At 34.6% G+C, this 22,037-nt stretch overlaps 2 protein-coding genes across 9 annotated transcripts in view; both read left to right on the top strand.

The window, feature by feature from the left end:
* The window catches only part of Cnot2 (CCR4-NOT transcription complex subunit 2), a 102,165-nt gene extending 91,451 nt beyond the window's left edge, over positions 1–10,714 (top strand). For all 8 annotated transcript variants that reach the window (XM_026386631.2, XM_026386627.2, XM_077798607.1 and 5 more), the window contains 3 exons: positions 879–979; positions 2,419–2,563; positions 7,925–10,714. In XM_026386631.2, coding sequence (XP_026242416.2) covers positions 879–979; positions 2,419–2,563; positions 7,925–8,011 — 333 coding nt within the window. In that variant the 3' untranslated portion in view covers positions 8,012–10,714. The remainder of the gene's footprint in view (positions 1–878; positions 980–2,418; positions 2,564–7,924) is intronic.
* A 10,230-nt stretch (positions 10,715–20,944) lies between these two features.
* Kcnmb4 (potassium calcium-activated channel subfamily M regulatory beta subunit 4) overlaps positions 20,945–22,037 on the top strand; it is a 62,087-nt gene continuing 60,994 nt past the window's right edge. Inside the window, exon 1 of the mRNA XM_026386675.2 lies at positions 20,945–21,353. Within this exon, the coding sequence (XP_026242460.1) occupies positions 21,018–21,353 (336 nt within the window). The 5' untranslated portion in view covers positions 20,945–21,017. The remainder of the gene's footprint in view (positions 21,354–22,037) is intronic.

The raw sequence follows: 22,037 nt of genomic DNA, 5'->3' as shown, positions 1-22,037 counted from the left end.
CTCTTTTGCTCCAGTTTACATATTTTTGCGGAACATTTCCTTAGACCAGTTTGAGAAATGCTGAAAATTGGTTGCATTTGGTAACCGCCACCTGAACAGGGGTGACATGAATGGGGAGAAAAATGACATTCAAGAATGTGTGACAGCCAAGTAAACACTTAGGTGTAAAACATCAGATAAACAGATACATTTTTTGTTATTGTTGTTTTGGGGTGCCTTTAAGGTTTATTTTAATTTGAAAATTTGAGACTGTTGAACTCACTTAATAGTTTGGTGACTGGTTATTTTCTATCTTGTGAAGAGAAATATAGTCATTCTTCAGTCACTTAAATCATAATTCTGTATTCCCATCTGAAAACAGAACCAAGTGATTTGTGAATCACTGTCAGGTATAGATTCAGTCTACACTTATTATAAGCCTTCTGTATACATGATTCTTTCATAAACCCTCACTCATTTAATTTCATTTACTTTTTAGTAACTTTCATAGGTGTCTTTTTCCACATTTTGCAACCGAAGCTCATAGATGTTAAATAACTTGAATGTGGTCATAGAATTAGGACTTAAATACGAGTTCTAGATCTTTGAGCACAATATTCTTGTGTTATTGCCACATTGGATATTAATAAATCCTTGTAGTGAGATGATAATATTTGGTTTCACTTGAAAATTTTTATTTAGCTTTTTCCCATTGATATTATCAAATAGAAGTAACAGACATAATTGTTGTCATTTGAGTTAACCAGTTACCTGCTATGAAATGATAAGTTTCTGTGTATCTTTCCTTTGTTCTTTTTTTTTTTTTAACGTCAGTGGTAGCAATTATATGTTAAGATTTTAGATTTGTTTAACATTTCAGAATAATTTTTCTTTTCTAGCTGGCTGCAATAAAACTTGGTCGATATGGAGAAGACCTTCTCTTCTATCTCTATTACATGAATGGAGGAGACGTATTACAACTTTTAGCTGCAGTAGAGCTGTATGTTGAAAGTTTTTTAATCACTTTTTTATTATAGTGAATCTTGACTATTACGAAAACTTTTTAAAATGATAATGCCATATTGAGTAAAAATCTTTATCAATAAATTTATTTTTACATTTAATAAAATACCTTTAGATTGAAATTATATAATTACTGTGGCTTCATAATCGTATATATAAAAAGAATTTCACAATTAAATAATGCTAAATTTATAAGAAAGCAATCAACTTGACTCAGATTTGGTGAATCATTTTGTTAAATGTATGAATTATAAGGTACGCCTGTGGTTCTTTTCAGTCCTTATGGAACCACATATATTAATTAGAAACCAAATTTCATCAACCAATAAATATTTGTTGAGTATTATATAGGCAAGGCACTGTGCCTATTTGTTGTGTGTTTTGAAGTGCTATAAAATAAGGTCCATATTATCCTAGTATTATCATAAGGACATATGATATAAAAACATTATTATAGTTTTTCTAATTATGTTTTTATAAATGGCCTTGAATCCAATACTTCAAAATGTATTTAAAATGACTGTGTTGATAATGAATTGTATAAATTTTTATTTCAATTGAAATTCCCCATTTTCCCTCTTTTTTATAAAATAGGAATTATCATTTGTTCCTTTTAATTTGTTCATAAGTAAATTGACTCATCCATCTATAACTAGCCATTGTTGTCTTTATGTCTAAAAACTACCTCATTGTGTTGGAAGGAAAGTGTTTATTTACATGAAGCCTTTAATGTCCCTTTTGGGGGACATTAACCAATTCTGAATATTCCACAATTTTTAAGTTGTATAAATCCTCACTAGTTTTTGCATGAACTCTAATAAGATTTTGAGAACTCTTATTAGATTTTGAGAATTTAGGATTGATAATATTTGAGTTAAAAAAATAAAGTAATACAGTCATTAAATTTTTCAAAATGGATATTGTTTTCAACATAGTTATAAAATTACATCAATTTAAAAGTTTAATTCAAAAATACTTTGTATTTAGTTTCTTACCAAATAATATAAATAGTTGGGGTTTTGTTTTAATAAACATCTCAATATCTGTTGAGTGTTCAGAAGAGCAAGTCAGGAATGAAGTTTCTAGAACATGTTGAATCTTTATTTGGTCTGCCCAAGGTTTTATTACTCATTGGACTTTCGACGTCTCATTTGTTTGCATAAAAAATTAACTTTCATTAAATAAAGGTATGGGGTTTAGTAATAAATTTGCTTTCTGGATAAATTTAAAAATTATTTTTCTATATTCCATTAGTGTTGTATTTAATAACAGTAAAGACTCAGAAGCCTTGTAAGAAGAATCCATATTTATGTATATTTTTGTGTGTAATTTTTTCTGAGAAAGGTTTTTCAAAATATAGGAAATGTTTGATGTGAGCCACAGGAAATAATTACCCTTTTCTTTTAAAATTTGAAGTTTTAATCGTGATTGGAGATATCACAAAGAAGAACGAGTATGGATTACCAGAGCACCAGGCATGGAACCAACAATGAAAACCAATACATATGAGAGGGGAACATATTACTTCTTTGACTGTCTTAACTGGAGGAAAGTAGCTAAGGTATATTTTTTTCCACGTGCAACTGTGTAAATCTAGACTTTAAAAAAGAAGTGTGCTTTTTATTCTGTTTATGTGTACCAATATGTCCGTTCCAATAATGTGCCAGATCTACCCACATCATTTTTTTCTCTACCTGCTTGACTTGATTTTACCTCTAGGACAATGTAAAAAGAGTTAATTTCACTATAATAGGTAAACTTGGGAAGAGATTTGTAAATTTGCACAAGACTTTATAACATTTGAAATTTTTTTTTTTTTTTTTGTCTAATGAATTGTAAAATAAAGATACCCTTTTACAGGACAAGTCATGTATTTTCATGTTATTGTTACTGTAAGCAAGGATGAGATTTCCCTAAAAGGAGTACATAAAAGGCTTTTTATACTTGCACTCATTATGGGAAAAATACATGAATGTTTATTTGCAAATCATTTAAAGGAAGAAAATTGCAAGGATTAACCATTACTACTTCGGTGACAACTATGCTAAATATGAGGAGGAAATGGGCTGTGCGGAAAAGTTGATTGTTTTATTTTGGTTTTGCAACTTTTGCCTCACGAAAATGCCCTTATAACTGTCCTATGTGCAAAATTTCCATCAGTGTAAACATATATTTCACATGTGTCCACTACCTTGCGTGTACTTAAGTCTACTCAGTTAAGAATATAGCCTGTATTATCCAATTTCACCAGTTATTTTCCTGAATTGATTTTCTATTATTGATTCTTAGGATTGTAAACTCAGTAGTTAAATTTACTTAAAACCAATAAAATTTAAACAAACAATGCTCACAATCAGTTCTTTGGATAATGTTTTAGTTATTAGTTTTGAGTTGGTTTGTGGTTTTGAATCAGCTTTAGTAACTGATAACTTACATTTTAAGAAAACAGTTTAAAATGCTTAACATATATATATATATATATATATATATATATATATATATATATATATATAAAAAACAAAAAAGTTTGATATCTCAAGATTTCATGTAGAACTTGGATCAAAAAAAGAAGTAACCCCAACACAAACACCAAAATAAAAAACAAATATCAGGCTAAATCTTATTTTTATTGTTCTTTTCAGATTTCTTTACTTCTCAAAAGTTAATATGAGTATCTTGGTTTCCAAAAGAATGTATGATTTTAACATTTTGGATAGAAATAATTGTGCAAATTAAAAAATAATACATGGGACATTGTGTATTTTACCTATTTAAGAAGTATGTTATCACAGAAAGCCATAGCCTACATGTCATGTATTTTGTTTGTTTTTGAGGGGGTGGGTACCAGGGATTGAACCCCAGGGTGCTTAACCACTGAGCCACATCACCAGCCCATATTATTTTTTACTTTTGAGACAGGGTCTCACTAGGTTGCTTATAGCCTCACTGAGTTGCTGAGGCTGATTTTTGAACCTGCAATCCTTCTGCCTCAATCTCCTGAGTCGCTGGGATTGTAGGCATGCACTACCACGCCTGGCCATGTCATGTTATTTTAATTTAACTTTTATTCATGCTTTATCCTTGTGTAAGTTTCCTTTCTATGCCTATTTCTTCTTTTGTAAAATGTAGATGTTGCTTTCCTCTAGGCTGTCATGAAGATTAAATGCAATTTAACACACAGACATGCATACATATATGTCATGAGTATAGTCATCGTATTTGATACATGGTAGTAGTTGTGGCAGTTTTGTTGCTATTTTTATCATCACTGTGATAGCTTACTACTTCATTCTTTCAAACATGGAAAAAATGTAACTGATTTGTTTTTAAGTCATTGGTTCTCAAACTTTAGCTGACTTTTCAGAATACAGATTACTAAGCCATACCTGAACTGTTTCTGATCTAGTAAGTCTAGGTGGTCTGAGAATTTGCATTTCTGACAAGCTCCCAAGTTATGTCAGATATGACACTGGTCCTGCTCCACACTTAATTCCGAATTAAGGGATACTATGGGGGAGAGGGTGTTTTTGGAGGGGAAAATATTCTACTTGTAAATAATTGAAGCTTTTTGTTCAGTATCATTGTAAATTTCAAGCCTATATATGCAAAAAGGAATAAATGTTTGCAATATACATCTGTGTAGTTGTAGTTAAATTTTTAGTTAGACATGTATCAGGAAAATAACTTTTGTGAGAAATTTAGTTTTCCATAATTAAGTTCTCCCTGTAAAGCTAAATATTCAGAAATAACTTAAACATTAATATAGAGCCCTTTTAACTTTCCAACAAAAGTAATTCGTCATTCAGATAAATGTTAAAGAAAATTATATCTATCTAAAATATATATGAAGTATATATAATAATACATACAGAAGTAATTCTTCATTCAGATAAATGTTAAAGAAAATTATATCTAAAATATATATTAAGTATATATAATAATACAGTATATATAGTTAAAACTTATTTTGACTTATCTGATATCCTTTTTAGTTGAGCTTTTGTCTTTACTTTTAAAAATTTTAGCTGTTAAGTGGGAAAGTAAGATTTGAGAAATATTCTTCTTCTCTAAGAAATCTCAAGTTAACAATTTGTTGGCCACTTGCATGATGATATCACCCTATATAATTTTGCTAGAATTACTCGTCTCACGAATATCAGATTGTGATAATTCAAATAGCGTATACATAATCTTAATGAACAGATTTTTAAAACAATTTCTTCCACAGTGAATTTTTAGGTGATACGGCCTCTCTTTCTCAATTAAAGACTTGAAAATTTGAGAAATTCATTTAGTCCAGTCATCTTTAGATCTAATAGGATTTGTTACACTAAGGGTTTTTTTTATCATTGCTTGATATACATGTGGGTTTTTTTCATTAATTTTGCTGATACATATTAGTACATTTTTATATTTTCATAATATATGCTTTTCTTCAAAATTATTACTCATAATTATATTTAAGATAGTTTGCTACTTCCTAAAATTTAAATTAATATGGATTCATTAGTAATAGGAAGCCAAAATTTTGTGAGAATTTGTGGAAACATTCATACAGTATAAGTTTCTATATAATTAGATCACTGGTAACATTGTCTTTGCAATAATTACTTATTTGGTTCCTTTGAATCCAGTGTGTAATTTCATTTCTGCCTGAATTAAATAACCTTTTGAGAGTATATAAATTTATTTTATTACTGGGAAAACCAAGTCATTAAAAAGTTACTTAAAAAGCAAATATTCTGTTCCTAAAGCAAAAGAATAAAAGTGGGTTTTTTTTGTTTGTTTTGTCTATCAGATGTTAATTACACTCTTGCTAGGAGTTTTGCACTATTGCAAGCATTAGGTAATAATGTACAGACACATTTTTTGTTCCTAAGAAATGTTCAAAGATGTGCATGTATGTAGTTATATGTATACATTTTACAAACATGTAAGAGATCTTACCAATAATCAACTTAAGATTTGTGAACCAAAGCAATGTGTTTAAGCTTTATATATTTTTAAAAGGAGAAAATACATGGAAGACTAAATATGACCTGTATAATCTCCATTGAAGTTTTTTTTAATTATTAAAATATTTATGCTCCCTAAGTTTAAACTAATCTTTTTCTAGAATGTGGGGGTAAAAATGTATGTAGACTAATAAAACTAGCTGGTTTAAATTCTAATAATAATTCATTGTAGTTCATCTGTGTGAATGAAATTTTAGTTTATGTAACTTAAAATTTATCATTTGTAAAAGTTACAACTAGGCTTTTTATGCTACATACATTTTGAAAACTAATATGCCAGTTTTAATTTCAAAAGAATGATTTTTAAAAAATGATTTTTTAAATTACTAATTTGGATAATCAACTTCAGTCAAACAATAAAAATCTTTTAGTTCCTAGGTAGGGGTAGGGAAGATTGAAAGGCAGCTACCATAGTTCATTAGGCAGATACTGTGGCTGTGGTAGTTTTGGTGTTTGTTAGTTTTTACTGTTAAGCAAATAACCTTCATACTATGAATCATCTGAAAAGAACCTTTTTAAAAAGCCAGAGTCACAACAGTGTTCTTACTTTATAAATTAATATCATGAAACAATTTTTTTCAAAATTACTTTTGGATTGGATATATTTGAAGTAAATCTGTTTTGGAACTTGGGATAAACGTATTTTAAAAAATGTGTTACACTAGAAAAACCAAAAGCTTTGGTGTCACATGGGTCTGGATCCTAATCCTAGGAGTTCCACTTATATGCCTTGGGTAAGTTACATGTGAACTTCGTTTCCTCAGGTGCAAAGTGAAAATAATATCTACTGTTGAGTTTAATATAAAAATTTGGGATAAAATTAGCCATATCTCTAGTTTTGGCACATACTAGGCTTTTAAGAATTATAGTTTTGGCACATACTAGGCTTTTAATAATTGTAAGTGGTTTGTCTATAGTTGTAATATACTTTAAATACGTGATTCTGTATCTGAAATTTTGATTACATGACTTCAGTTTTCATTTTAATTTAATAATGGAAACATTCATTATGAAATCAGTTTGAAACTAGACACTGGTAAAATATGTTAACGCATAGTTGCAAATGTCACTAGTTTAATCTTTAAATACATAATTCATATTGAGAGAATCTTTATATGGAAATATGTAGTGATAGTCTGTGCTAATTAAATTCAGGTTATAGTATTAGTAATTTTAGAGTGTCTGTTTTTTGCAGCTGCAGATGTGTTTGTTGTTTTTCCCCCCAGTATATATAGTTATATTTGCATTTCTGTTCTTTAAGCATGGAGGAAAGGAGTCTGAAAAAATTGCCATTCTTAAATTTTAAAACTCATGGAGTATTTTGAAAGTTTGCTTAAAATGAACAGTCTAATTATCAGATATGCCTACAGCAAAAGTACTGTCTTGCTTTGGCAGTTAAATTATCTCTAAGTTCAGGGGTTTTGAGTTTGTGAAATGGGAAGTTCTGGAGTGTGAGTTTTAAGGTCACTATCCTCCGATTTTTATGAAGTTAGAAGAATTTTACTTGTTTAAAATAAAGCATGATAAAGACATATAGGAAAAATCTTCATTTTGAACTTTTTCATGAGCAAAAAGTAAATTTTTAGATTTTTGTACTTTTGAGAGTATGAAACGGTCTTTTTAAAAAATACACTATAATCTTCAGTGCTTTGCATTAAATGTTTAGTGATTTTTCTCCTTTTAAGTAAAAAGTTATAACATTTTACTAAATGTTCATGAATAGTCTCAACTTAGATGCAGAAAGTCTACAATTTTGTACTTATAAAATAGAATTACATTTTTCTTTGTATTTCCATTCTTATGTAGTTATTTTAATTGGTTCATATGGTAAAATGTATTCTGATAAAAATTTGAGATCAAAAAGATGAAATCATCTATTTCATGAATTTTTTTTTTTTTTTTGGTAGGAGTTCCATCTGGAATATGATAAATTAGAAGAACGGCCTCATCTGCCATCCACCTTCAACTACAACCCTGCTCAACAAGCCTTCTAAAAAGACTTCCCTTTTCTTGGGGTATGGCTGTCTCAGCACAATACTCAACATAACTGCAGAACTGATGTGGCTCAGGCACCCTGGTTGTAATTCCTTGAGGATCTGGCAATTGGCTTACGCAAAGGGTCACCATTTGAGGTCCTGCCTTACTAATTATGTGCTGCCCAACAACTAAATTTGTAATTTGTTTTTCTCTAGTTTGAGCAGGGTCTGAATTTTTTCATTTATTTTCATTTTTGCCAGCAGACAGACTTGGGTCTGTAAAGACAAGCAAGTACACTGACAGAAGTTTACCATTTAGTTTCTTATATGTAAAAAAGAAAACCCACAAAAGACTCAACAAAATTAGACCACAAAATTTGCTTTGTTCATTGTAGCACTATTGGTAATAAAATAACAAATGTTTGTGCATTTTTATGTGAAGATCCTTCTCGTATTTCATTTGGAAAGATGAGCAAGGTCTGCTTCCTTCATTTTACTTCCCCTTCTGTTTTTGAAAGGCAGTTTCGCCAAGCTTAATGCAAGAATATCTGACTGTTTAAAAGAATGATATTGCCACAATCTCTGGATGGTCTCCAGGGTTGTGTTATTACTGAGCTTCATCTTTCCAGAATGAGCAAAACACTGTCCAGTCTTTGTTACGATTTTGTAATAAATGTGTACATTTTTTTTAAATTTTTGGACATCACATGAATAAAGGTATGTATGTACGAATGTGTATATATTATATATATGACATCTATTTTGGAAAATGTTTGCCCTGCTGTACCTCATTTTTAGGAGGTGTGCATGGATGCAATATATGAAAATGGGACATTCTGGAACTGCTGGTCAGGGGACTTTGTCGCCCTGTGCACTAAAGGGCCAGATTTTCAGCAGCCAAGGACATCCATACCCAAGTGAATGTGATGGGACTTAAAGAAGTGAACTGAGACAATTCACTCTGGCTGTTTGAACAGCAGCGTTTCATAGGAAGAGAAAAAAAGATCAATCTTGTATTTTCTGACCACATAAAGGCTTCTTCTCTTTGTAATAAAGTAGAAAAGCTCTCCTCACTGCAGTGTTGACTTTGATTTTAAATTGTGAAATTATTTCTTCAACATGAAAATTAGAGGGAAAACAAGTTTTGCAAATATCAAACTGAATGGTATGACTGAATTTAAAGTGTCTTTTGCAGCTTTCAACAAATAATTTAATAGAACCATAGTAAACCATTTTACTTGTAGATTAAAAATGTAGACAAAAAGATTAACTGGAGAAAACTTTTAAAAATGGATTATGGCAGCATCCGGAACACTCTCGGGGCCCAATGGGAACACTTTTTCTCTGAGGAATTTGATAGAGTTTTGAGATCTATCTTTATGAAGTAATGAACAAATTAAGGTAAGACAAAAAGCAAGATGGGGTAGATTTTTCCTTCAGTTTGCTGGCCTGGATATTTCATTTTTATGGGTTGATGAATTCTTTTCTCATATAAATAAAATACTGTATTTAAAAATGTCTAAAGACTGAAGCTACCAAAGCAGAACTAGAGTAGAAAAAAGCCAGTGAGTTTTAAATTTTTAAATTTTTCATTTTTAACCTATTTTTCTATAAGAGTGAACGTTTATTGACATTTACCAAATCATGTTTGAAAATTAAACATTTATGACATTGATGTGTTTGTGTATCAGGAATGAAAAATGACTTAAAATTTACCTTTTTCTATGTATTTTGAGATATTAGAAACTGACAAAAATATCAGGATTTTTTACTTTTCAGAATTAAACCAAAGCATCTCCTCAGTAGGAAAGATGGCAGTTAGGTTATCATAACTATTCTGCAAAAATAAAATAAAACCCTACCCTAGTTGACATAAACCAGAATCAAATGCTACAAAGCAGTTTCCTTAAAGATTACATCTTTTCATAATAATTTGTTTTGTAAAATGTACCTTTTACAACATAACCATAAAAAATAAATAGGAAGAAAAACACAGTTAATGGGAGGGGATCTTTATTCTGATGAATGAAAACATACATTAAAGTCTCAGCTGAAACATGATCATGATTGGGACTATATGACTCATAATGAAGACAGCTCATATCAAGTGATTTGTTGTGTTTTTCCTTTTTTAACTGCCGTAGACATTAAGTGTACACTTTCCAGTTTTCTAGGGTTTTTTTATATCCTGGATTATCAAAATTTTTATAACTTGTTGATATTAGAAGTTATCTATTGAGTTCAAATACACATTTAAAAATTATGCTTAAAATCTTTAAAATATTAAACTAATACAACACTCAATTCTTTGTACATGTACAGGATTTGACTTAAACTTATTAAATTTATGGTTTTTCTTAGGTTTAATTCTGTTCATATTCCCCTGTATAGCTAGTTGAATACATTTGTACACTGTTACATAAATTTTGAGATGAAACTATAATTGGCTTTCTGGAAACAAAAGCTCTATTTAGTTGTGAAAGGAAGTCCTTTAATCTATTTGGTATTTCTTGAAGTGGTACTATAATTTATATGGTTGAATTTCATTTGCTGGGGGTTTTCATTGCACAAATAGTTTTCCTCAGATAAAATGAGTTTTAATTAATAACAAAGTTTATTTAAGTTCTTACAGTATTTATAATAAAGCCAACCATTTAACTGGTCTTTTATTTTTTTGCACTGAAATCGGGACCCAGCAGGTGCTTGATTAATATTTGTTCACTGAGTGGTTTAATTTGATATTTCAATTTGAAAATAAAATGTACAAATTAAAACATTGGGCTTTGAAATAATTTACTTTTACTATAATTTCATTTTCGCAAGAATATTTTTAAGCATCAACTAATTTTCAAAATTTTTCAAATGTTCCTCTCCACACTAGAATCAATTCTTTCTCTGAATCCTCTTTCATTCACAAACCATATATCTTCCATTCTGTTTATATCCATTATCCATAATATATAAGGCATCTGAGCATGGCTCTGAATCACTTTATTTCATTTAACTTAGATTTGCATTAATAATAACATCAATTTTGCAAAACAGTTGCTGAAAACCTAAAAGTGTGTGTAGAAACAGATGTATTAAGTGTTTTTCTTAACCATGTTTTGTCTGTGTAGTTTATAAAGAAGAAGCAGAAATACATACTAACTAGGTTCTATTAGCAATCTCTGCAGGGTCAGGGTGTACTCAGTGGTAGAGCACTTGCCTACCATTCTTGAGTCCCTTGTGGTTCCATTCTTAGTGTTGGGGATTTAAAAAAAAAAAAAAAAAGTCTGTGGAGAATGAGATAAGCCAGATGTTTGTCAAAATGTCTTTACTTTCTAAAAGCTAGATCCCAATGACATGTCCCAACTTTTCTTGCCCACTGGCATTACCTGTGAATTAGATCATATCATGAAGAGAGGACACATCTGGGATATGAAGAGCATAAATGCATCAACAGTCAAAATTGGGATCTAAAGCTAACCCAAAAGCATGGTATATTACGTTTAATCAAATAGGGTACAGTGAATCAGAATAACGATATAGTTTTGCAGTTTGGATGTGAAAATAAGAATGGAGGGTGTTAGCTATAACATGGCTTAATGTAGATTAATATCAATTGTGATTCTATTACTAAAAATAATGAGTGTAATCTTCAGCTATATTAAGAAAAGTGCACTGCTGAAAACAACATGGGGATCCTGCTGTCTTAAAAATACACATCTGAAATGTCAGGTCAAGTATGAATGCTGTGTTTTAAGAGCTGTCACATCAGCCAAAGGGGAAGGAGTTGTGGCATGCTTTCTAGCTACCAAGCAATATACTGAATGTTTAATTATTGTGTCCTGTTCAAAGAATGGCTTGATAAGGTAGGTGGGTGTTAGTATCTCCATTTTACAAAATTTAAAGTGTTACCCACCAAAAAGGAATTAGGGATACTTGGCATTAGAGAATAAACTTTGGAGACCTAGTATTTGTCTTTTCAAGAACTGTCAGTGAAAGATATTAATTTGAGTGATGAAAGAGTAGAAAAAGGACCAATAAGAGATTTCGATGCAAATATTTAAAAGTAACATGTAATTTTATGGGGGGTAGGGGAGGTTGAACCCAGGGGGTCTCACACATGCTTGGTAAGCACTCTACTACTGAGCTGTATCCACAGCCCCATAATAAGATTTTGGAATTAGTTGCTGTGCAAGGCACCCGACTCAACTTTTATTATAAAACATAACCAAAGAGAGACTGGCTGAATAGTGTTCCTACCTAAGGTAAGAAGTTGAACTGAATGGTTTTGTTTCTGTAGTTAACTGAAAAAGTTAAGTGAGATAATTATTGTATTTCAGCAAACCTAATTGCCAACAATTTCAACAATTATCAATTTATGTTCCACTAAGGAGAAAAAGGTTGCTTAAACTATAATAAGCCACCAGTTTCAAAATATATTCCAGTTATTTTTTTTTAATGTTTCATGAGGAGAATGTGCATTTTAGTATTGATGAGATGTAGAGCATGAAGAAGAGACAAAGGGCAGCTAAGGGGGATACATGATAGCTGTCTGATAATATATGAAGAACTTATTAAGGAGAGAAGCATGTCTTAAAACCAAAAAGTGGAACTTCAGAGATTACTGTTCTATATTAAGGTGCTGTCCCACTGCACCACCTGCTTCATGAAGTAAGGATTCTGTCAGTAACACTGTTTCAGCAGAAACTGGGAAACTCAGAATTGTTACTGACATGACTGTTGTTTAGTAAAAGTTGGATTTGATAAATTCAGCTCTTTTCAGCTCTTGACAGGTTGATACTCTTGATCTGAAGCTGGGGACTAATGTCAGGGCAAAAAAGTTTACACTTAATTTTGGCAGTTCTGGGGATTGAATTTAGGAGCATTCTACCACTGAACTACATTCCCCATCCCTTTTTATTTTATTTTGAGGCAGGGTTTCACTAAGTTGCCCAGGCTGACCAACTGGTGATACTCCTCTGTCTCAGCCTCCCAAGTAGCTGGGATTCCAAATGTGCACCACTGCACCTGTTTAAAAGTGTATACCTAAAGCACATTTTTTTTTTCTGTGAGTCATGGGTATGATTTACTTAAAATCACTGCCTTATATTTGGAAAGAAATTTAAAAATTAAAAAGCAACTTTTAGTCAATTTTAATTTTTCCCCCATTTTTGATATTAGGAACAGGAATACGAAAAAATACTAAAATATGTGAATATGTTCACCAGTTTTGTTCAGTTGCATATTTTAGTTCTGTATTCAAAGGAAGCAACAGTTTTTGTTAAATTTTAAGGTAAATGTTTAGCCTGAAATGTTCAGTGTATTAGTGTGCAACTTGCTGTTTTCTGCTGTGACAGTGATCATATAAATTGGATTGAGCAATGTTTGTATTACTTTTAAAATTTGATCATAAAATGTGGCTTATAAAAGGCTCAATTTGGACTGCAATCACTATAGGAATTCAATCAAAAGTATCTTCTAATTAGAGAATTACCTAGGGAATTACATTTGTTTTGTTTTACTTGTTTCTTTTTTTTTTCTAGGGCTAAGGACTAAATTGAGTCTTTGCACATGCTAGGCCAGCATCTTGCCACTGAGCTAAATCCGTAACCCCACTGGGGAATATATAAATGTCCTTTTTAGTACCCAGCTTCAAACACTGATTTTCAAATGTCTAGAAAGAGGCCAAAGACATGTAGGCTAGCAAATATCACAGATCATTTCTGAAGTTACTGAGCTATCAATCACAATTAGAATTCACTCTGTCTACTATAAAAGTACTAACTAGAATAAAAGCTTAAAAGATTTTGGTGAAATCTCACCAAGTTAACGTGGGATAATTCCTGTGTTCATTTGCTTTTTTCCTAAAATATCTAGTGTTCTAACAGACCATGTTATTACAGTAGTATTTATTAGTAGAGCAAGAGGAAAGCTAGATCCATTCTAAAACAACAAGTGTTTTACCTCAGCTATATTTCTGGGAATATTGTTACCATATCTAAGATATCCACTTAGGTTTGTATGCATAGAAATTGCTAATGGCAACTGCATGCAGTATCAATATACTCGTTAATTGAATTTGTCCAGTTGTGAACATACTGTGACTTGACAATATTTTAATGCTTAAAAACTCTATTCATAGGGCTCAGAGCTCTGTAAAAAGCTTATCATTTCCATGTCTTATCAATTTTCTGTCCATTTAAATGGCTTTTTGAAAATGTCGTAAAACTCAAAATGGTCAGAATTGTCATAATTTCCTATACTGAAAACCTAAATTATTACATAAGTAATATATGGTCACAAGTTGACACACTAAAGTACTTTTAGCTAACTTATGTTTTATATAGTAAAACCAACTTTTCATTCCTCATAAGATTTATCTTATTAAATCCTAGAATGTTCAAACTGTGTTCTAATCTATTTCTAAGGCCTGATTTGCACCTGCATTACACAAATGTTTTGACATATTGCTAGGTGAAATGAGTCTGACTTTATCCCGGAAGTGTTAATCCCTTTAAACTACATTTGAGGGTACTAGCTGAGGAAAACAAATTGAATTCTTCAGGATGAATTACAGCAGATCTTAATTTGCATAAGCATTTCTTTAAATGTAATGCTTTGGTAATTTGCATTGGAGGCCTAAGTGACATTTTGACCTCATTATTTAATTACAGTAAAGTTCTGTTTTCTTTCAGGCTAATCTATTCTCTAGTGCATGCTTAAGATAATTTTTATAACAGCACTTAAGAGTTCTTCAAACATTTTTGGAAGAAGTGCCTCAAATTTCAAGGGTGATATACTGATCATAAATGACTGCATCTGCTTGATTCTTTTTTAGACTCAGGTCTCAGTACTCATAAACTTATAATAGAAACTTTTAAACATTTTTCAAAATTTATATATTTCAATAAGAAAACATTACATGAGGGAATGACATAAATAGTTCCAGCTTCTTGTGTATAAAAATAAAGATTTGGGGCAGCCAGAATGTTTCAAAGCTACCTTTAAATCTGTTACATACTGAACATTTATTTTAAGATGTAGTTTTAATTACCATATGTAACAGTGCATGAAAAATGGGCTGCCTTTGAGTCGTTAGATATTTCCCCTCTTAAGATTTATTTTGAATGTTTTAAGTAACTGTCTTCAAATCATTAGTATTCGTCAAGTATAAAGTAAGTTATCTATTACATAAAACTTACACCTCAATTTTTCAAAGTGAAAGTTATATTACTCTACTGAGAAAAACTATTTCTAGATTTCCCTTTTTTATCAAAAGTTTTCCATTTTTTTCCAGTGCATTCTAAATAATGTAGATCTAACATTTGAATATTAACATAGTTGACTTGCAAAACTATTTGGAATACAAATTCTTGATAACAGAGATAAGTCAAAATCATTTCTCTGGCTTCTCTCTACATTTGCAGTGACATTGATGGTGAATCTCAAAACCATTGTCCTAGAAGTGATGGTAAGTCAGGTAAGGAAAAAAAAAAGTGCAGACTTTCATTTCAGTGCTAAAAAGGGTGTCATTTACAACTCTGAATTGTCCATTTCCTTAGCATTTGGGGAGTAAGGATTAGTTTCCTAAACCCTCTGGAGAAAATACTGCAAAAACAAGATTAGCATAAGAAACAAGGCCTAAGAGGCACATAATCACTATCTGAAATGGAGTCATTTATAAAGCTTTATCCTATAAAACACCAGAGGGCAGAACTAGGTACCATACATGGACGTTATGGCAAGGCAGATCTAAAATATACAATAAGAAAGAACCTAATATTTTTTTAAAGTTCCCAAAAAAGGTAGCATTAAAAGTTCACGGTTTTGGAAGTATCCAAGCAAAGGCAAGAAACACTTTTATAACTATTAGGTGATTTCCTGCATTAAAAGGATAGGATATCCTTCTACCCTAAAATCATTTAATGACTTGTTTTATTAACATCTAGTTTTTCCTTGTGTATATCTTCAAATTTTAGCTTGAATTTCTTAAGCCACTAGAAACCTAAATACATCTCTGTCCCACATAAAACAGTACTACTTACTTGCTTTGCATCTGAAAAAGCTATTTTCAACATAAATGTGATTGAGTAAAATTAAATGGGGACTAATTAGGTCCATCATTCTCTATCTACTGTTCCCTTCAGAGGTTTCACAGTAGGACTTTTGATCAACCCTAACTATCCTTGAATGTAAGTGTATACATACACTTGAAATATATTTGGAAATGTTTCTTTCATTACCAAATACAGAAATTTCTTTTGGGTAGCACAGCATAGTAGGAAAAGAATGTGTCTCAATCTACTGCCCTGTCAATATGTGTGCAGCCTTAGCCTTGAAAGAGTTAATCTTTTGAGTTTTGTTCCTCATAAAACATTAAGGCATTTGTGAATAACTTAGTTTATGTCAGTTATTCAATAGATGTTGGCCAATTTCTCCAAGACACTGATATTTATTGTGGGGAAGATGATCTCCACTTATCTTGGGATATTTTAATTTGGCTAGGTGCTGTTTGTTACATAGCAATTCTTAAGTTTTTAAGACCATGGCAAGAACAAAATAAACCTAGAATTAAATCCTAGAATGTTCAAACTGTGTTTTAATCCAACCTTTTCACTTCAAGAAGAGGAAACATCAATTATTTACCTTGCCTCAAATGAATTACTATTCAAGTTGTGAGCCAAACCTTTCCGTGTCTAGCCAGTTCCAAAGCTGATTGCACATAAACATTCACTTCAATTATCACAAAAGACCAACAGTGAGAATTTAGCACTACCAGTGTGATACTACAAACTTAAGTATCTGTTTTTTGCTTTACTCAGTTGCAAACAAAGACTGAGTGCAAACAAATCTGAACTTGTAAAAATATACCAAATTCTATTTCAAACAAAATGCAAAGACTTAAGGAGCTTCCTGGCTTATTTTCAATAAGGTGATATTTAAGAACCTTTCCTGTTCTAATATGCTCTCATTGTAAATATCTAGAAATAGTAATGTTCTCAGTATAATCATATTCTCAATATAATAGGAAAAGTTTAGGGCCAGTAAAAGATACAGGTAGAAAAAAGCAGTGGCCACAGAAGAAATTTATTCCGAATCCTAAATTCTGTGGCTAATTACAAATATTTATGGAAAGAAAGTTAATTTCTTGATAATAGCAAGTTGGAAATCAGTACAATGGTGAACATTTTAAAGTTAAAATCAAACAAAAAATAATTTTCTATAATTACATCTACTGGATCAGAAAGAAAAATTTTCCTAGATGGTTTTCTTTTGGATCACTCTACTTTCATTATGTTTATTTTTACCTAATTATTCCAGGTGCAAAGGTCTAAAATCTATCTAGAATATGAATTTTAATGAAAAACAGGTGATGGTAAAATACTCATCTCCTTGCCAGTGTATTTTAGCAATTCAAGTGTTTAGTAGCAGTGTGTCATCCAAAAACTTCACAATTTGCCAGTTTTTGAAAGTGTATTTTCTTAACATGTTAAATTCCCTTCCATTCCTAGCATACAAAATCCTTCCTTATGCCGATTCTTTTTTAAAATATGTTTAGTTGTTGACAGACCTTTATTTATGTATTTATATGCAGTGCTGAGAATTGAACCCAGTGCCTCACACATGCTAGGCAAGTGCTTTGCCACTGAGCTACAACTCCCAGCCCCTTATGCTGATTCTTTTTAGAATTTAATAAAAGGTTATATATTAAGTACAAGATTGAATTCTTTAACTTAAGTCATGGAACTTTTAAAAGAATATTGATCATGAGAACAAACATAAAATAACAATGACTAATATCCTTGTTTAGATAAGTTTTATTTTCCTTTAAAGTTTAAGATTGTCCATGATTCCCCTGGGGGGGGGGGGGGCGCACTAGCTGCAGACAATGACACACATTAAATAAGTGGATCTGGTCCTGAGTATTACATTTCTTATCTTAGTTTCCATAGGCGGAACACTATGCAGAGAAGACTAGCTTTCCTGTGCTGCCTCTCCTCTGCAAGAACAGAAGATGCTAAAAGACCTCAGAACTTCTGAGGTTCTGACAATTCTTAACTACCATTCTGATGACCTGTTTTCTGAAACTGAACAGAAGATATATCCAATCTTCCCAGGGAATGCTAATGTAGTTTTACCTCAAGAAAAGGAAATAATAGCAAACATTTGAAGTATTTCCTTTAGGATAAAAATATAAATTGATCTGTGAAGTCTTCTGATATCTTTGGACTCTCAGAAAGACATGAAGATAAAGGAAGACAAGCAAGCTAATTCAATATGAAACAAAATTAAATATTTACATAACAGAAGACTGGATGGCAACAGTTTCTTCAATTATTTTGAGAATGTAAGCAAAGAAACTGACTAAATGGAAAACTAAATGGATTTAAAAAGATGTAAAGAATTTAAGTTAAGTTCTGGGGTTATGGCTCAGCAGAAGAATGCTCGCCTAGCATGTGTAAGGCCCTGAGTTCAATCCTCAGCACCACATAAAAATAAATAAAATAAAGGTATTGTGTCCAACTGCAAATAAAAAATAAAATATTTTTTAAAAACTAAAATAATTAAATGAAAGTAATGTGTTCAACTACTATATATATATATATATATATATATATATATATAAATAAAATTTAGGTTAAGACAAAAATTTATTATATTGTTCCATATACTTAGAAGACCATCTTCAGTTCTGAGGGAGAGGTTTCATTCATAGAACACTTTAAGCTCTGGATTCAGTGAAAATTGAATCATATTCATGATTATTATTGGCCCCTCCCATTCTGGTGGTTTTTTATAAACATTATTATGAATCAATTTTGCCTCAAGATTCAATCCCTCAGCATAATTGCTCTTTGCTGTCACAGGTCTATATAGGGGAGGCTGCAGCTTTCTTGAAAAGATTACAATAATCTGCAAAGGAAGAAGATTCAGAGTGAAGATTTGTGAGATCAGGTCAAGTTGTTTCAACCATTAGACTAACTTTTCCTTTCAGTTAATATAGTTCTCACAATCGTCTTTATGCCAACAGAAAAGGAATAGTATAATTCCCAGATAAAAGATGAAAAATAAAAAAATCTCTCCAAAAACTTGAATGATATATTAAAGAACATAGCCTTTTCTGGATACGTAAGGTTTCCAAACCCTGCATTTTCTTTATTTTGAAAAACACATAGCATACCCGCCTTCCTTGCCCATTGCTTAGAAATACTTGTTACCTATCACATAAAGGAATGTTGTACTTCAGAAAAACGTATCAGAACTGCAGTCAAAAGTAGAATTTTAAATCCAAGAAAGAGTTCTTTGATTCCGTGTTTGATATTCACCAGGAACACAATTCAGTTTGATTAAGACTTTATTCGTTTGGGACTTGCAAACTAAGAAAAAGATGTATATTATGAAAACTGAATATTTCAATTTTATTCTTCAAAAAGAAGCCGTTCGAAATAGTTCTCAAGTTTGATTTTATGATAGAAATGCGGTTTGGAAAGATAGTTTACAAAATAAAATAAAGGTCACGAAAAGAATAGAAGCTGAAGGATGGAGGGAGCGGGAAGAACTAAGAGAGCCGACAGCTCTAGAAACGGTACCTGTCCCAAAGTGGGTCTGCACGCCGCTCTCGCTTTACACAGCGCTCCTGGTAATCTCATCTACAAATCCCGGGGTGGGCCCCAGGTGCAAGACTCCTAAGGAGGGAAACCACATAAAGGATTCTGTTCTCCGGATGGGAAAAGTGGTCTCTATAGGCTGCAAGCCTCTCCACCTGTTTCCTTTGGTTCCTTCTTAGTCAACTCCAGCTATGGTCCACTCGGCTGCCCAAGACCTAAGTTTGCCGCGAGGTCCACTGCGGACCTAGGCAGCAAGTTTCCTGATGTTGCCAGTCGAGGAATCCTGCCCGCACGCGCTTTGCCTCTACAGCAGACTCCGCCCTACTCAGCCTATCTTGCTCGGATCCTGCCATCCTCTGGGCCCGGCTGGGGCCGCAGAACGCGGCCCTTGTTAAGGCGGTTAGGAGGGAGGGCGGGCGTCCGCGGCAGGACCGTTAGTGCGCTCGCCCCTGCGGCGTGGGAGCGGCTGGGTCACACCTCCCATAGCGGCGCGCGGCGTGGATACCTGCAGGGGCCTCCCGGGGCGTACCCCAACTCACGCCGGTCGCCGGTGGGCTTTCATCTCCGTCCACTCGGCTTGGCTGCGCGGCTGTCCTCCCTCCCACATCGCCTCCCATGGGCCTCCCCAGAGCACCGCTACTTGGCAGCTGGCTCACTCTCCCGGCAAACTGACCAATCCTTTTTGGAGTTCAAGATTCCCGCCGCTCCACTTGCACTACGTCAGTCCCCTCTTTTCTTTTCTTTTCTTTTTTTTTTTTTCCCCCTTTAACTTTCACCTGGGTTAGGCTACTGAACCTAAGCTTTCATCTAGGATGTCTCTCCCAGGGGATTTGGAGAGGATTTGGAAAGCAAGTAGCCGCTGTCCCGGGTGTACGCCTACAGGCGACGCCCCGGGCGGGGCGGGGCGGAGCAGGAGGGCCTGGGTCGGCGGCGGGCGGGGCGGAGCAGCTCCCTTACCGGGGAGCCCCCGGGCTCGTCCCAGCCCGGCTGCTCCTACCCTAGTACAGCTGCCAGCGAGTCCGCGGAAAAGCGGCCGGCGGGCGATGGAGACTGGGAGACACACGGCGAGAGGAGGCGGGGTTGGGGAGGCGCGGAGAGCGCGGGGGCGGAGGCTGGCAGGGGGCGCTGGAGGCTGGAGCGGTCCGTGCGCTCCCTGCGCCCGAGGGTACTGGAGGCTCTGAAGCCGCTGCCGCACCGGGGCCGGGCGGCGGCTGGGCCGGGGCGGGGGGCGCTGCCGCCGCCGGGGGCGTCGCCGGCCTCGGCCCCTTTGTTCTCGCGCGCTCCCCCTCGCCGCCCACTCCCCTGCTGTCGCGCGGCGGCGGCAGTGGTGGTGGCGGCGGCGGCTCCTCCCGCCCGAGGCAGTCGGGCTCGGCGCCGGGGGCGGGAGGGGGCGGGGGGAGCGCGCCAGCCGCCGAGAGTGGGGGGCGATGGCGAAGCTCCGGGTGGCTTACGAGTACACGGAAGCCGAGGACAAGAGCATCCGGCTCGGCTTGTTTCTCATTATCTCCGGCGTCGTGTCGCTCTTCATCTTTGGCTTCTGCTGGCTCAGTCCCGCGCTGCAGGATCTGCAAGCCACGGCCGCCAACTGCACGGTGCTGTCGGTGCAGCAGATCAGCGAGGTGTTCGAGTGCACCTTCACCTGTGGCGCCGACTGCAGGGGCACCTCGCAATACCCCTGCGTCCAGGTCTACGTGAACAACTCGGAATCCAACTCCAGGGCGCTACTGCACAGCGACGAGCATCAGCTCCTTACCAACCCCAAGGTAAGGACGTCCGCCCCTGGTGCCCAGGGGCTCCAGCGAAGAATGCCTTGCTCCTGCGGAGCCCTGGAGATTTGGAGACAGCATAGGGTTAGACCCGTGCGGAATAGTTCGGAATGGGTTCCGGTTGCTAGGAGGGGACAGGCATCGAAAGCTGTACTCAAACCCAGAGTGAGTTCATCAGGGAGCCCCAGGTATCCGGTCCTTAGGGTGGGTTTGTGCAAGTGAAAATCAGTCGTGCCCCCCAAAAATCTCTTTACACACCTATCTTGTCTGGCCTCAGATTTTGAGGCCCAGACTCAGCCGGGTCTGGCGCTTACAGGACGGGATTTGGAGAAATGCAAGCAGTAGAGAAAGTTAACTTTTCCTTCCGTGAAAGCCCGTGGGCAGCGAGGATCCACCTACTCCCGCACACGGTCAGCGACGGTCTGAGCTGCAGCAAAAACTTAGATGTAATGACTTTTGTTAGGAAGTCGAGGGGAGGGGTCTCTTAGCCCCTCCAAAGATGCTAAGAGAGATCCTTTCTTTTACCACTAAACAGACCTTTTAAACCTGGGGTCTAAAGATAAACGTGAAATTCTACCTAGGTCCATTTTGGAGGGTCCTGTGGGATGCTAGTGACTCTGTGTATCTAGAGACAATCAGGAGCGGTCTGTAGAACAGTACAACTTACTGAAAATAGAAAAC

The sequence above is a fragment of the Urocitellus parryii genome, chromosome 5 (assembly GCF_045843805.1).
Source record: "Urocitellus parryii isolate mUroPar1 chromosome 5, mUroPar1.hap1, whole genome shotgun sequence".
Lineage (NCBI taxonomy): Eukaryota > Metazoa > Chordata > Mammalia > Rodentia > Sciuridae > Urocitellus > Urocitellus parryii.
The sequence above is the reverse complement of the archived record's forward strand: the minus strand, read 5'-3'. Positions and strand labels throughout refer to the sequence as shown.